This window comes from Psammomys obesus, unplaced genomic scaffold (assembly GCF_907164565.1).
Source record: "Psammomys obesus unplaced genomic scaffold, mPsaObe1.curated_primary_1811, whole genome shotgun sequence".
Lineage (NCBI taxonomy): Eukaryota > Metazoa > Chordata > Mammalia > Rodentia > Muridae > Psammomys > Psammomys obesus.
Genome location: NW_026596040.1, coordinates 25,988,948 through 26,002,191, shown reverse-complemented (window position 1 = coordinate 26,002,191; position 13,244 = coordinate 25,988,948). Strand labels below are relative to the sequence as shown.

General features: G+C 46.4%; 1 protein-coding gene across 7 annotated transcripts in view; it reads right to left on the bottom strand.

The window, feature by feature from the left end:
- The window catches only part of Nedd4l (NEDD4 like E3 ubiquitin protein ligase), a 313,579-nt gene that overhangs the window by 63,593 nt on the left and 236,742 nt on the right, over positions 1–13,244 (bottom strand). For 6 of the 7 annotated variants that reach the window (XM_055622704.1, XM_055622705.1, XM_055622707.1 and 3 more), the window contains one exon: positions 8,379–8,429. In XM_055622704.1, coding sequence (XP_055478679.1) covers positions 8,379–8,429 — 51 coding nt within the window. Of the gene's footprint in view, positions 1–8,378; positions 8,430–13,244 lie in introns of those variants that run through there. The other variant, XM_055622708.1, reaches the window with a different exon arrangement.

The window sequence follows — 13,244 nt, the reverse complement described above, 5'->3', positions numbered from 1 at the left end:
TGGTGCGGGCCTGCTGCTGGGCATTAGAGAGGATCTGAGGAGCAGCAGAGGGCCCTGGACATTCTTCTGTTCACATCCCAGGCAAGAGAACTCACAGAGCAAGAGGCAGACTCCAATTTTTTGTTGCTGTTGTTGTTTTTGAGACAGGGTTTCTCTGTGTAGCCTTGGTTTCTCTGGACTGGCTTTGTAAACCAGGCTGGCCTCTGCCTTAGAGGCGTGCGCCACCACACCTGGCTGTCTTTACTATTTTACAGAGCTGGGTGGTTCTTACCTCTTTGGGCTCTGGTGTCCCTGTCTATAGAGTGGAGCAGGAATGAGGTCTTCCGGTATTATTTCGAGGATTAAACCAATCAGCTGAGAAGGAGATTTACATACAGTCCTCACCAGGTGCCAGGCACAAGCCTGGCCACTGTCATCACTGACCGGTTTCACCTTTCGCATCTTGGGGGTGTTACTGACTCAACACCATGGAACTAAAGGAAGGTGCATCAGTGCACTTGATGGGAAAAAAAATCCTCTAACCCAGCAGTTCTCAACCTGTGGGTCATCTGAGAATACTGGCAAACACAAACGTTAACATTAAAATTCGTAACAGTAGCAAAATTACAGTTATCAAGTAGCAACAAAAGTAATTTTATGGCTGGGGTCACCACAACGTGAGGAACTGTATTAAAGGATTGCAGCATCAGGAAGACTGAGAACCACGGCTCTAACACCTTAAAAGGTTCACCTTAAAGACCATCTTCCCCAGAGAGAAAGCAGTACTGAGCTCCAGACTGGAGAACAGACTGGTGAATTCAACACACAAAACATTCATATTTTCTTTTTCTCCATTCTTCTCCCCCTCTCCCCCTCCCTCTTTCTCTACAGTACATTATGGTAGCCCAGGCTGGCCTTGCACACATGGCCTCAGCCTCCCAGTGCTGAGATTTAGTCACTGAGCCTCCATGCCTGATTTGCTGATGGGGCACGGTACAGTCTTTTGGACAGTGCTATTATATTATTATTATTATTATTATTATTATTATTATTATTATTATTATTGCAGAATCCTTGTCTCTATGACAGTGGTAAGATAAATCATTTTGAAGGCATATGTAGGGGAAGCTGCTAGAGCCCCAGATTCAAAACCTGGTCGAAACCGCCAGCTACTCCCAAGCCTCAGGCTTGTCATGTCCTCTCTACTGTTGACCACAGTGTAGGCACAGCACAGTACTAGGGAGCTGGCAGCAGGCTCAGCAATGGCACTTGCTGGACGAATCACCCTCCTCTCTGGGCCCAGGTTCCCTCACCTAGAAAATGCCCTCCTGAGGAGATAGTAATGAAGTGGGCACACTTTCAGAAGCGCCACTATCACGCCACTAGCTCTTAACATAAGAATGTCTACCACCTAGACTACCATAGAGTCTACCTCAACATTCTAGGACAACAGCTCAGGCTGCTCATACAACTGGCCGGCCCAGAGATATTTACATTACTGTAACAGCAGCAGTGGAGAGCATCAGGAGCTGTGGGGGTAACCGGGAGGCAGAGAAGAGGGAAGAGGCAGGAGAAGGTTCAGGGGCACAACAGGAAAACACCTGTCAGAACTTCCTGTTGTCAGAGCATGCCTTCCAGTTATTTTTATCCCTAATCAGAAGGCGCACAGCACTCTATGCCAGGTTTCAATAACAATGCACTGACTATAGCAAACAGGCCTCCAAAGAGAAGTTTAAAACCACCAGCAATCCTACGTAGCCACAGCCGAGGCTGTTCCTGGTGGCTCTGCGAAGACAGCAGGAACCCCACTGACAGGGTAGCTCTTTTGTGAGCAGCTGGTAGACGACAGGGCTGTCCTCATTTACAGCCTCCTGTCTCCTCTGCAGGCCTTGGTCCTGCTGCCAGCCCAGATCTCCTAGGTAACACGTCTGTCACCAAGGCCACGGAGCCTCTGGCTCAGGGAGCACTAAACTACTCTGACAGAGTTAGGTAGCAGCCTGGCCTTGTTTCTGAGGGCACTTTCCTCGTGTAGGAAAGGACCCCGGGATGACTCACCCATCTTCAGATGGAAGCCGGCCCACATCCCACAGGCAGATTCCCACCTCTTAAGCCTGTCCTTTTGGCACAATGCATTTCCTTGGCTTCGTCCTACGTAGAAGTTCACTTACCACGCTTGCTCTGCCTCAGTCCTTTCCTCAAAGTGCAATAAAGTAGAAAAGAAATACTGAAGATAAACAGTCAGGGATCGGAGGGAAGGAAGCAGATGTCCCGGCTGCCCCCACAACTTAGCTCCTGTCCCTTCCCTGTCCCCACACAAGTGAAACCCGGAGAAGCGCTTCTACAGCCAGGACCGAAAGTGAATCAGGATTCTAAAATTACTTTGTTTCATCTGGAAGCCCTTGAGCACAAAGCCTGGAGGATTCCCTGATTAAAGGAGGTGACTGTGGTTCCCAGTGTGGCGGCCTCCCTCTTTTGCTCAGGGATAGCAGGCAGTGACCACCTACCACGCAGAGCAGCTTTGTCACATCTCCCCTGCCCACCTCTTGGCTCCCACTGTTTACTCACTTTTCCACTGGCAGGGTGCCAATTTGGACTGACACATAAGAGCCACCTGGCCCAGTACGCCACTTAATTAACCCAGGTGCCCAGCGCTTGGCAATGGGTTGTGGCAGAGACATGGGTTCCACAAAAGCTGGTTTGTCCCTCAGTGTACACACCAACATGGGAATACACTGACCCCGTAAATTGCCCTGTCGGCAGGGCAGGTGGGGCAGGGGCTTGAGAGATCGTCTCGTGAGTCAGAGAACCAATGGTGGCAAATGGAGGCAGCTCAGGAAAGCAAGCCTGAGACTCTGAAGGCAAAGTTTGATATTGCAAATGCCAGCATCTGCTAGTAACAGCTGTGACAGGCTTTCAACGAGGAAAAGGCCTGCAACTTGGGGGGGGGGGGTGCAGGGGTCTACAGTATTTCTCTCTCAGAACCACACATATCAAGTACACAGAATGGAACATGCAGGTTATTGAGAGCAGGTTCATTGCCATCTACACTAAGGCCACTTCTCCTGTGCCCTTGTCATCGAATTCCTGATTTCTGTAAGAGCTTTCTGCTACACTGGCCACCAGAACAGAGCCCGAGACAGCGCTTCCTTAACGAATAAAGGTGTGCTCTCCTAATTGACAAGAAAGCAGCCCATTACAAGTTTGAAATAGCGTCATACGGAATAGCTGTATTCAGTATGAAATCGCTTCTATTGCTCCTGATTACTTTGGTTTGAAGTCTGTTAGATCAAGCCTTAGACAAAACACTGCATGTGTTCTCTCACTCTGATATCCAGGAGGAAAACAGGGGACCAACAGAAGGGAGGAGAAAGGTGAGGGTAGGGGAGTATGGAGCGGGAACGTGCTGTAACTACATCATATCATAGACGTGCACATCTTTAGAGGGCCTGCAAGCTGGCTCGGCACGCAGAGGCACTTGCTGGCAAGCCTCATCACCTGAGTTCAATCCCTGTGGCTGACATGGTAGAAAGAGGGGCTGGCTCCTATGGGATGTTCTCTGATCTCCACTTACGTGTCATGGCAGAAGCATGCATGTGCTTGTATAACTCAGCACCAGGCACAGTGAAACATAAGTAGAGTGTAGTACTAATAATTATACTTTAAACAAGTGAATTACATATTTACATGGAGGAACAGTCAATTGAGAAGTCTGCTAACATGGATTTGTAAAAAACCAATTTATCTTTATTTTTATGATTTTAACTTTGAAGACTTGTATTATTATCCAGATTGAATGCTTTGGTGTTACTGTATGAGGAATTACAGAGAAATGATATGAAGAAAGAGGGAAAGAATGAAAGCTCACAACAAGCTTTCTGGTGGGTTGAGGATTCACCAATTCCTGGCTGCCACAGTAGCTAAAAAAATGATCTATGGCAAAAGGGAATGGAAACCACCTTTTACCCAAGCCAGGGAATTCTAGTCTAATTTTCAAAGGTGTCACCTGATATTAATAGCCACTTTCCAATGTGTAAGTTTAATAAACCTTAATGAAAATGACAATAATTATAGGTGGGTTCTGCCATCAATGTAGCTGTATTTCAAATATTCATATGGTGCCTGCGGCAATGCCAGCAATAAGCTCAATGAGGGACAGCCTGCTTCACTGACTCACCTATAAAAACCAGAATTCCATCTCTCAGTAAATATTTGTCCAAGGAATGAATTCTTCAGCTGCTAATGGGGCTGTATTGTCACTTAATAACCATATACTCAGTCAGGTCCCTTCACCTTTAAAAAAGCCAGGGGGAGTAGCTGGCAGCTGCTCTCCATGGATCTTCTCTATTACGTAACGATTTTTAAAATAATTATTCATGTGTATGAGTGTGAATGTACATGTGTGTGTTGGCGCCCACAGAGGTCACAAGAAGGGGTCAGAGTCTCTCAAACTGGAGTTGTAGACTGTTGTGGGGCATTTGATGTGGGGGTGGAGCCTGCCTTCCGGGCCTTCACAAGACCAGCAAACGCTCTTAACCACTGAGCCACCTCTCAGTCCAACAGTCTCCACTGTTCATAATTAACAGGCCAACTCAAAGTCTTTCATCTTAGGTTCTTTTACCTACGATGGGATGTTTCTGACAACTGTTGGGTCTCTAGGCCACATGTAACCTAACCATAACTGAAGGGACTCTGGTTGGCTTGAGCATGGTGAGCATGGCTCTGGCAGGCCTTACCTCCTGACCCCCATTCCCTCTGCCTTGCTAAAAACTGTTAGACTTCACTCCTAAAGCGAACCCCCAAGGGCTCATCCCCTATTTGGCTACTTCCTCTTTCTGAGTCTGACCACCAAAGTCCAGTTATCAAACTACTGAAGTCCAGCAATCAAAACCCCTCTTTGGTTCACCTAATTAACACAACCAATTAAAATTAAACAACTCATCTTAATACAGGTATTACCCTTTATAAACCGCCATTTTCCTATGGGCCATATCTGTGTCTTCTCTATCCAGAGGCAGTCCTTTGCCCCACTCAGGGACAAAAACCCCTTAACTCTCCCTTGCCCCTCTTCTCCCCTTTCTTGTTTCCTTCTTTCCCTTCACCCTCTCTCTCTATCTCCTGTCTTTGTCCCTTATCCCTACCCCTTGTCCCTCTGGGGCAAATAAATCTTCTTTGTGCTGAGAATTTGGTCTGAGAACTTGGTCTTTGGGTCCCTTTTCCTTTCAATAACAGCTGTTATGTAGCTGTCAAGATGGAACATCTATTACATACTCCACAAAATAGACTGAACACGCACAACACATTCCAACACTGTGTTACCACACAGAATGAACATCTGTGCAATTTTCCTACAAGTGCCCTACACATACAGCCAAATACACACATAACAGTACTTCAAATCCAGGGCCGCAAGGCCAAGCCCATGCATAATACACCACAAGGAACGGACCTTCACCTCCCCTGTCTAGTTTCTACTGTGGTCTATATCCTTGAAGGTAGTTCACAGAGGTCACCTAAGACCACTGGAAAACATGGATATTTACATTACACTTCCTAACAGTAGCAAAATTATGAAGTAGCAAGAAAAATCATTTCATGGGTGGGGATCACCACAACACGAGGAACTGTATTAAGGGGACACAGCATTAGGAAAGTTGAGAACCACTGACTGACAGGGCTTATAGTACTGTGACATTGACTTCTCTTTAGACATTTCCATTAACAGAAAGATGGCCTGTTTAATCTGTGGGATCTTAAAATTAAAAAAAAAAAAAGATTTTTTTCTTAGTATTCACTAATTGTCTGAAATAATGTCTTTCATTGTGCCCTTTTCATATACGCATGTAAAGTACGTTGAGCACATAATGATCTTCTTAATGAGCTGGTTTCTATTCTAGAGTTGGGCCTTGATAGCACTGACTTCTGTGGAAGCTTACCCTGGTTCCCTCCCCCTTCAAAACTCCAAAGCCCAATTATTCCCTGTACTGACTTGGTCTTTAAAGAACATGCGTCTACTCACTGGAAGCTATGCTGCATTTTAAAACCAGCCACCCCTAAATCACACAACAAGAGAGAGCACTGCAGAAAACTGCTGATACTTTCACTGACACCTTCTTTTGTTTTTCCTTTGAGACAGGAGGGGTCTTGCTCACAGAGCCCTTGCCAGGGTCAATCAAGCTCAAAGAGATGACCTGCCTCTGCCTCCCAAGGGCTGGGATTAAAGACTTTTGCCATTACTGTCAGCAGTTCTTAATTTTTAAGGCTACAAAACAAACAAACAAACAAACAAACAAAAACAAAACTCCACCAAACTTAGTTGTGTGAGCATACTGTCTATATTGTGTGCTATGTGTGAGAGCCCTGCAGAGTCCAGAAGATGTCAAGACCTTCCGAGCTGGGCTCATCAGTGCTGGGTTCTGACCTCCACTTGTCCGGAAGAGCACAGCAAATGCTCCAAACCACTAAGCCATCTCTGCAGCTCCTCACTTATGACTCCTAAAGCCTATTAGTCAATGCTTTCCCTTGACGAACACGTGGTTCTTACTTTAGGGTAAACAGTGACTCAGGAGAGTCACATGAAAAGTAGCCAACTGATCAATACTGTCTCTAAGGATGGCTTACCAGTTTTGACGTGACTGGAAAAAACCCACTGAATCAAGAAGGTCTGAAGCCTTTTGTACTGGCTAGTTTTATGTCAGCTTGACATAGGCTTGAGGTATCAGAGAAAAATGCCCCCAAGAGATCAGGGTATATCCATAATATTTTCATAGCTAGTGATTGATGGGGGAGAGCCCAGCCCATTGTGGGTGGGGCCATCGTTAGGCTGGTGGACGTGGGTGCTAAAAGGAAGTTGGCTGAGCAGGATATAAGGAACAAGTCAGTAAGCAGGACTCTTCCATGGCTCCTGCCCTGCTTGAGTTCCCGTACTGGCTTCTCTTGATGATGTCTACGTGTAAGCTGAATAAACCCTTTCCTCCCCAGGTTGCTTTGGTGACAGCTGTCTCACCACAGAGATAGTACCCCTAGCTAAGACACCTTTCCTGTAGCTTCTGAGACACCCACAGCCTCTCAGTGAGACCTGAAAAGAATCATCAGGTTTGGGGCTGGAGGGACAGCTCAGTGGTTCAGAGTGCTTGCTGTTCTATCAGAGGACTTAAGTTCAAATCTCAGCACCCACATGGGGTGGCTCCCAGAGGCCTGTTGCTCCAGTTCCAAAGTTCCAACACCATGTTGCAGCCTTTGTGGGTACATACTAGTCATGCCCTTTTCCTTTTGTTTTTTTAAAAAAAAAAAAAAAAAAACCCCAGGTTTCAGATATGGTGCTTATAGAAACACTATGCAGCATACCCACAGGGTACCTGGGCTTCAGCTCTGTTCTTAGAAACATGTATCTTAACACACTTCTTGAAGACTCTCTCCCTTAGCTCCCAAGTGAGAGGGTAAATCCACTTGCCACTGTAATCCTTCTCAATACATCTTTATAGCTTCCCTGGTAGGAGTCCTTCCTGGCTTTTACAATCCAGGAACAGGCCTGGTTTCCACACAGCAGGTTTGTACTGGATCCTTCCAGTCACTTTAGTTTATAGACTATTTATGCTACGTGCTTGCACAAGGATTGAAAAACACAATGCCCTTGTAAGGCAGAGGTATTTGCCTCTCCTCTCATAGCTGCTTCTTATGACATTTTTGAGCTGTTTGTGGGAAAGGTGGCCAGGAGGAGGGTAGGACAGTCTGAGGAATGGCAGCTGGTATATGAGATACCATCCTATTGACACTGAATGGAGGTTGCAGGTGACTCCCCACACTTCCGCCATAGTCCACAGCCCACAGCCCGCACTGTTTTCTCACTGAGCAGGGAGGAGGGGAGGCAGAGGGGCAAAGGCTAACCTGGAACATTCTGAGGGTGGCATTTTCAGTGGACAAGCACACTCACAATCAACAGAACCTTCTTTTCTACCTCCAAGCGGACGGAAAGCCATAAACGTAAACCCTGGGAAAAGGCAGCCTGTGCAGAGGCAGTTATTTTAACCAGAGGTAAGTGAACACCAAGCCAGAGCAAAGGCCACATGGAAACAAAAACCAAGCTTGGGACAAAAGGCTGGACAGGAGAAGATACTCAGTAAGAGGTGACAGCTAAAGGCAGAGGAGCTAAGGAGTAAGACAAATGAGCCAGAGATGTTGACAAGAGCACTCATGTGAGTTGGATGTGGGCATTTTTACAGCTAGGTTGACCTCTATCTGACCCCTCCAGAGGGCCACCTTCTAGCAAAGGGCTATGGCCAGAACACACACTCCCCATTTCAGCCCCTCTGTCATGACCATCATACTCTACAGACAACCCAGCTGGAAATCCCCAAAACTCCCACCCGCAGCATACAACATGGAGTCTGGAGTGTCCTTACCGGAAGGTGACTGAGAGGCACGTCCACTTGGCCCAGGAAGTCGTCTCGTGTCTGTGAAGGAGAAAGCAAAGTGTTAATGCTGCTATCTGTACCCTGAGTGCCAGCACTTCGGTAAAACCGCCTCACTACACAAAGAGACAGTAGTCCAGGACCTTGTGTGGGTGCAGCCAAGGGGGAGGGCTATAGGCAGAGGGCCAAGACGAGGCCCCAAGTTCTCACCAGCAGACCGGGAAGCGCAGTTCCAACACCTGGTTTCTAAGTGACTGACAGTCTGTGCCTAGCCTCAAAAGAAGGGCAAGGAATCCTCTCGTAGGGCTGGGAGCATGTGGCCAGCCAGGAAAGAGGAACGGATAAGGACATTTAGGTTTGGGGCCAGAGCTGGACCCAGCTTAAAAAGAAGGCAGGACAGAAATGTTGGGAACATTTCAACACGTACTTATCCTGCTATAAACTCAAGAGCTTCCCAAGAGCTGAGAGTCTGAAGGACCACATGTGGCTTAGTTACTAATACATCTGATAAACTGTAGGTCATAAAAAAGAAAATAAAGTGCCCCCCCCCCCCATTGAGTAGGTATGCTACTAGGGAATCCACATCCGGGAGGAAGCCTGTAATTCAGGAGACACTGTGTTCCTCGGTCTCTTGATCTACCACACAACATGCTTCTTCATGACTTAAATGGGACCAGTGTGTGGCACTGGCTATGGGACTAACTGGGCCCCGCTGAGACTTGGGAAGTCACTCAGGGGAGTCAGAGCTCAGGATCAGGCTACATACCTGTAGCCTGCTCATACACATCCTGCGGTTATAGCACCTGTGGCTTGGCCTCTGGTGTTCAGGGGACCTTGGGCACAAAGCAGATCAAAACAACTGCTTCCCCATAGTGCAGAGTTGTTTCTGCCTCATACAAATTTTCCAGCTTTCATGTTGGAAAATTCTCTGTTACAGTCAAACCCTTCCCACAGCTAGCTGGAAAAAAAAAAAAAAACAACAAAAAAACAAAAAACAAAAAAACACTTATGAGACCTAGAGACCCTTATCTGCACCAGAGTGGTTTACTAAGAAATAGTCTGGTTGACAGACACTGCTTTATCGTCTCACATTTAGTGAAACAGCAGGTAACAATGAACAAGGTATATGAAAATGATTTACTCCAGGTTTGGGCATTTCCTTCCAGGCAGGTCAAAAATGTGATTCACTGGAAAGCCAGTTTGTCTGTTCCAAATGATGTGTGACGGATGACGGAAACTCAGCCCTGGCCAGGAGTGTATGAAGAATGAGAGCAGCCTCGGTGCCTGTATACCCGTGTGTGCATGTGTGCTCCGCATCTGTGTGCATGCCCGTGAGAAACATGGGACTGAGAGGCCAGAGGCTGGCCTTGGTCATTCCTTAGGCAGAGTCCATCCTGTTCTTTGAGATAGGGTCTGTCGTTGCCTTGGAGCTCACCACGTATGCTAGGCAGCCAGAAAGTCCTACCGCTTCACCTATCCCTTCTTACCTAGTGCTGGATTACAAGCACACACCACCATGCTCAAATTTTTACACAAGTTCTGAAGCTTGAACTCGGGTCCTCCTTCGTGCAAGACAGACATTCTATTGATTGAGCATCTCTCCAGCTACAAATGCTTTTGAGGAATTTTTGGTTCTTGCATTTTCTTAGCTATAACCCAATATGGGGATCCTTGTCCAGCAAAAGGCATCTCCCTTCCAGCACTCAGGAGAAGGCCTGGAAAAAAAAAATGGCAGTGACTCTGCCTACCTTCCAAGTCCTATCTCCAGGCACCCTGACACACAGTAATGACTGTCACATAAGGAATTATAGTGTGGGCTCATCTGTCCTCCACTTGCTTGACATCATTCATGTCAGAGCTGTATAAACAACAGCTAACCGTACAATAAAAAACAAACAAACAAAAGAAATAGATTTGTTAAATACCAGCCGTAAACTGTGCATGTGAGAATAACAGTACTGTCATTTGTGGCTTCCTCTCCTCTCCACCCCAAAGACTGATATTCAAAGGACATATTATATGATCATCAAGGGACAGGGTTATCTAAAAGAGAACAATGAATTGTGAACTTGAACGTAGTTTAGCAAAAAAAAAAACCTCAGGATCCGTCTATCTGTGCTTCCGCTGTTTTGCTGGAGAGACATTAGTTTCAAGCTGGTTAAATGAGCTTAGCTCTAGCCAAATGCTAAAAGCCAAGTACTCAGCCCAGACTGATGGCAGCAAACACTGCCAAGATGCATATCCACCACGGGCCGTGTGCCTGGCTACGGTTAGGTAGCAAGCTGTAGAGCTTGCACTTGAACCTGGATCCTGTATGACCAGACAGAGGATGAAGTTCCTGCCTAGGCAGTTGGTTCCTGAGTCCACCCCAACATGCATCTCAGTAAGTGGTGGAGAGCAAGACGGAGGACCCTAACTCGGGGCTTCTCTTTGGATGGTGCAGCTCAGCTGTGGGGACTCTTAAGATAACCCAGTCTGGAGTGACTTTGGGGGTTTCTGTTAAGGTGCTCACATGGTACGTCACCTCGCCTGCTACCTCCTTCCCAACTTGTTTCTTTCTACAAATTCTCTGAGGCATGCCACGCTGGGAAATCTGCTCTCGGTGGTCGGGCTTCCACCTTGCATGGAAACAACAAATTTCCCAACCACCCAAATATAAAGAAGCTTCGTCAGGGAAGGGAGCTGAAGGCTTCCACTGACTTATATTAGGAGAGCCGGAAGTAAACAAAACAGAGCTCAAGTGTGAGAGAGCACATGGTCAGCATCAATGGATTTAAACTGATCTTTCACTGGTCAATGGAAGACGTGTTTGACTGAGAAATTCAGCTTTCAAACCAAGGAAAGCTCAGGCGGCAGAACACTGTGAGGTTTTAGCGCTGAAGACTGAACACAGAGTCTCAGTCTTGCTGGGCGAGCATTCCAAACGCAAGACATCACAGAAGAAGCAGGGAGATGTGAGTCCCCTGGAGGCCTTGTCTTTAGAGGAGGCGTATAGCATACAAAGGAGCCTCTGTCAGAGATCAGGAAGGGTATGCCCTGTGGAGGCTCCCATCTGGACCCTGACAGAGACAATCTGTGGGCAGCACGATATCCTTAGGTTGTCAAGGCTGCAGAATGACACCTTAAATTCATGTTATAAGAGACATTAGTCAAGTCATTTTTAGCAATCTGCAACACAGAAACATTGACATCAAACATGCTGACTACCGAAAGCTACAAAAAACAAAACAAAACAAAACAAAAACAACAAAAACCCAAACTGCAACTCACAACAAATCTGGCATTTCTTGTGATTATCTGTAAGAAGTAATGGTATCCATTTCAACCAACAGTACTCATTTTTTTTTTTTTTTTTTCTCTCCAGGATGGAGGCCTGCAGGTTAGTAACAAAATTACTTATGTTCTCCTCCACAGTGAGAATGCACACTGTAGCCTCTAAAACAGGCAGGTAAGGGAGAGCAGTTTCAGTTACATCATTGGAAAAGTGAATAAGCACACAGACCTTAGTGCTCACTCATGGCTTATTCCCTGCCTCTTTGGCTCTCTGAACCAGGGTCTTATTTATATATCCCAGGCTAGCCTCCAACTTGAGAGCTCCATGCCCAGTCTGCTACGTGCTGGGACCACAGGTGTGCTCCATTTTGGCCATGCTCCTTTAAAACACTGTTTTCATAAAGGTGTGTTATCACGTTGTAACCACAGCTCCAGTGAAACCCAATTGCAGTCCCCTGTGTCCTTACACACACAATCGTTAGAGACAGAAGCACTGAAGTAGATACAAGGCTTATCTGTCTTCAAAATATGTGAGAGTTTCTCAAGGAACACACAGCAGCGCTTGAGGGGTGGAATGCAAACTCACTAAACACCACCCCTTCCCCCCCCCCACAACCTCAGTGAAAAGGGGTTCCTTTTCCAGGCAGAGGCTGTACGAACCTGCCCCACAAAAGCTGAAGGGCAGGGCAGGGGACTGTCGGGGTGTGAACATAATTGGGAGCCAGAAAGGGTGGGTTCCCAGGGGCCACACTGAGTCTCTAAGGCAAGACATATAACAAGGATCAGCAATTACTAGAAATAACCCAATACGCGGTTGTAGCTACGTTTGCAGGTAGTGATCACTAAGATTTTCCCTCCTTCTGGTGCTGGGCATCAAATGTAAGACCTCATACATGTGATGCAAGGCTCTAACTGCGCCACATTGCAGCCTTCACTGGAAATTTGTAATGGAAAACATCAGTGGCTCACAGGAAATACAAGTATGTTTGGGAAACCCCCTTGCCAGTTACATGTATGTGTGAGTGAACACATGTACTGAGATGTGATTAAGATGAGTCTCTTGTAGCTGAAGAGATGGTTCAGGTAAAGCGTGTAAAGGGTTTGCTCTTGCAAGCAAAAAGACCTAAGTTCGGATCTCGGAACCCATGTAAGAAGCTGGTATGGGAGTACGTACCTCTAAGCCTAGTAGAGCGAGACAGAGACAGGGTCAATATTGACCTCTGGTGTCCACAGGCACAGGACACATACACACTACACACACAACAAAATTATCAACAATAAAAAGTTAACTTTCCTTTTATGTGATCCAAAAATAACTTGAATGCCACTCTACTGAAACTGCCCAATGCTATGGCCTGAAGTTTTACCCTGTACATCTCTAAGCAGTAACTTTTAAGATTAGAATTTCTCACAACAAATCCAAACGTATAGAACTTGAGCTAGAGAACGTGAGCTAGAGATTTAGAAGCTTTAAGCATCAAGACAGAATATGGTTGCATTTCTTAATATTACACAGTGAGTCAAACCTTGCATTCTCCTCACAGGAAGTGTGGGTGGCCTCACATGCTACATCCATACGGCAAG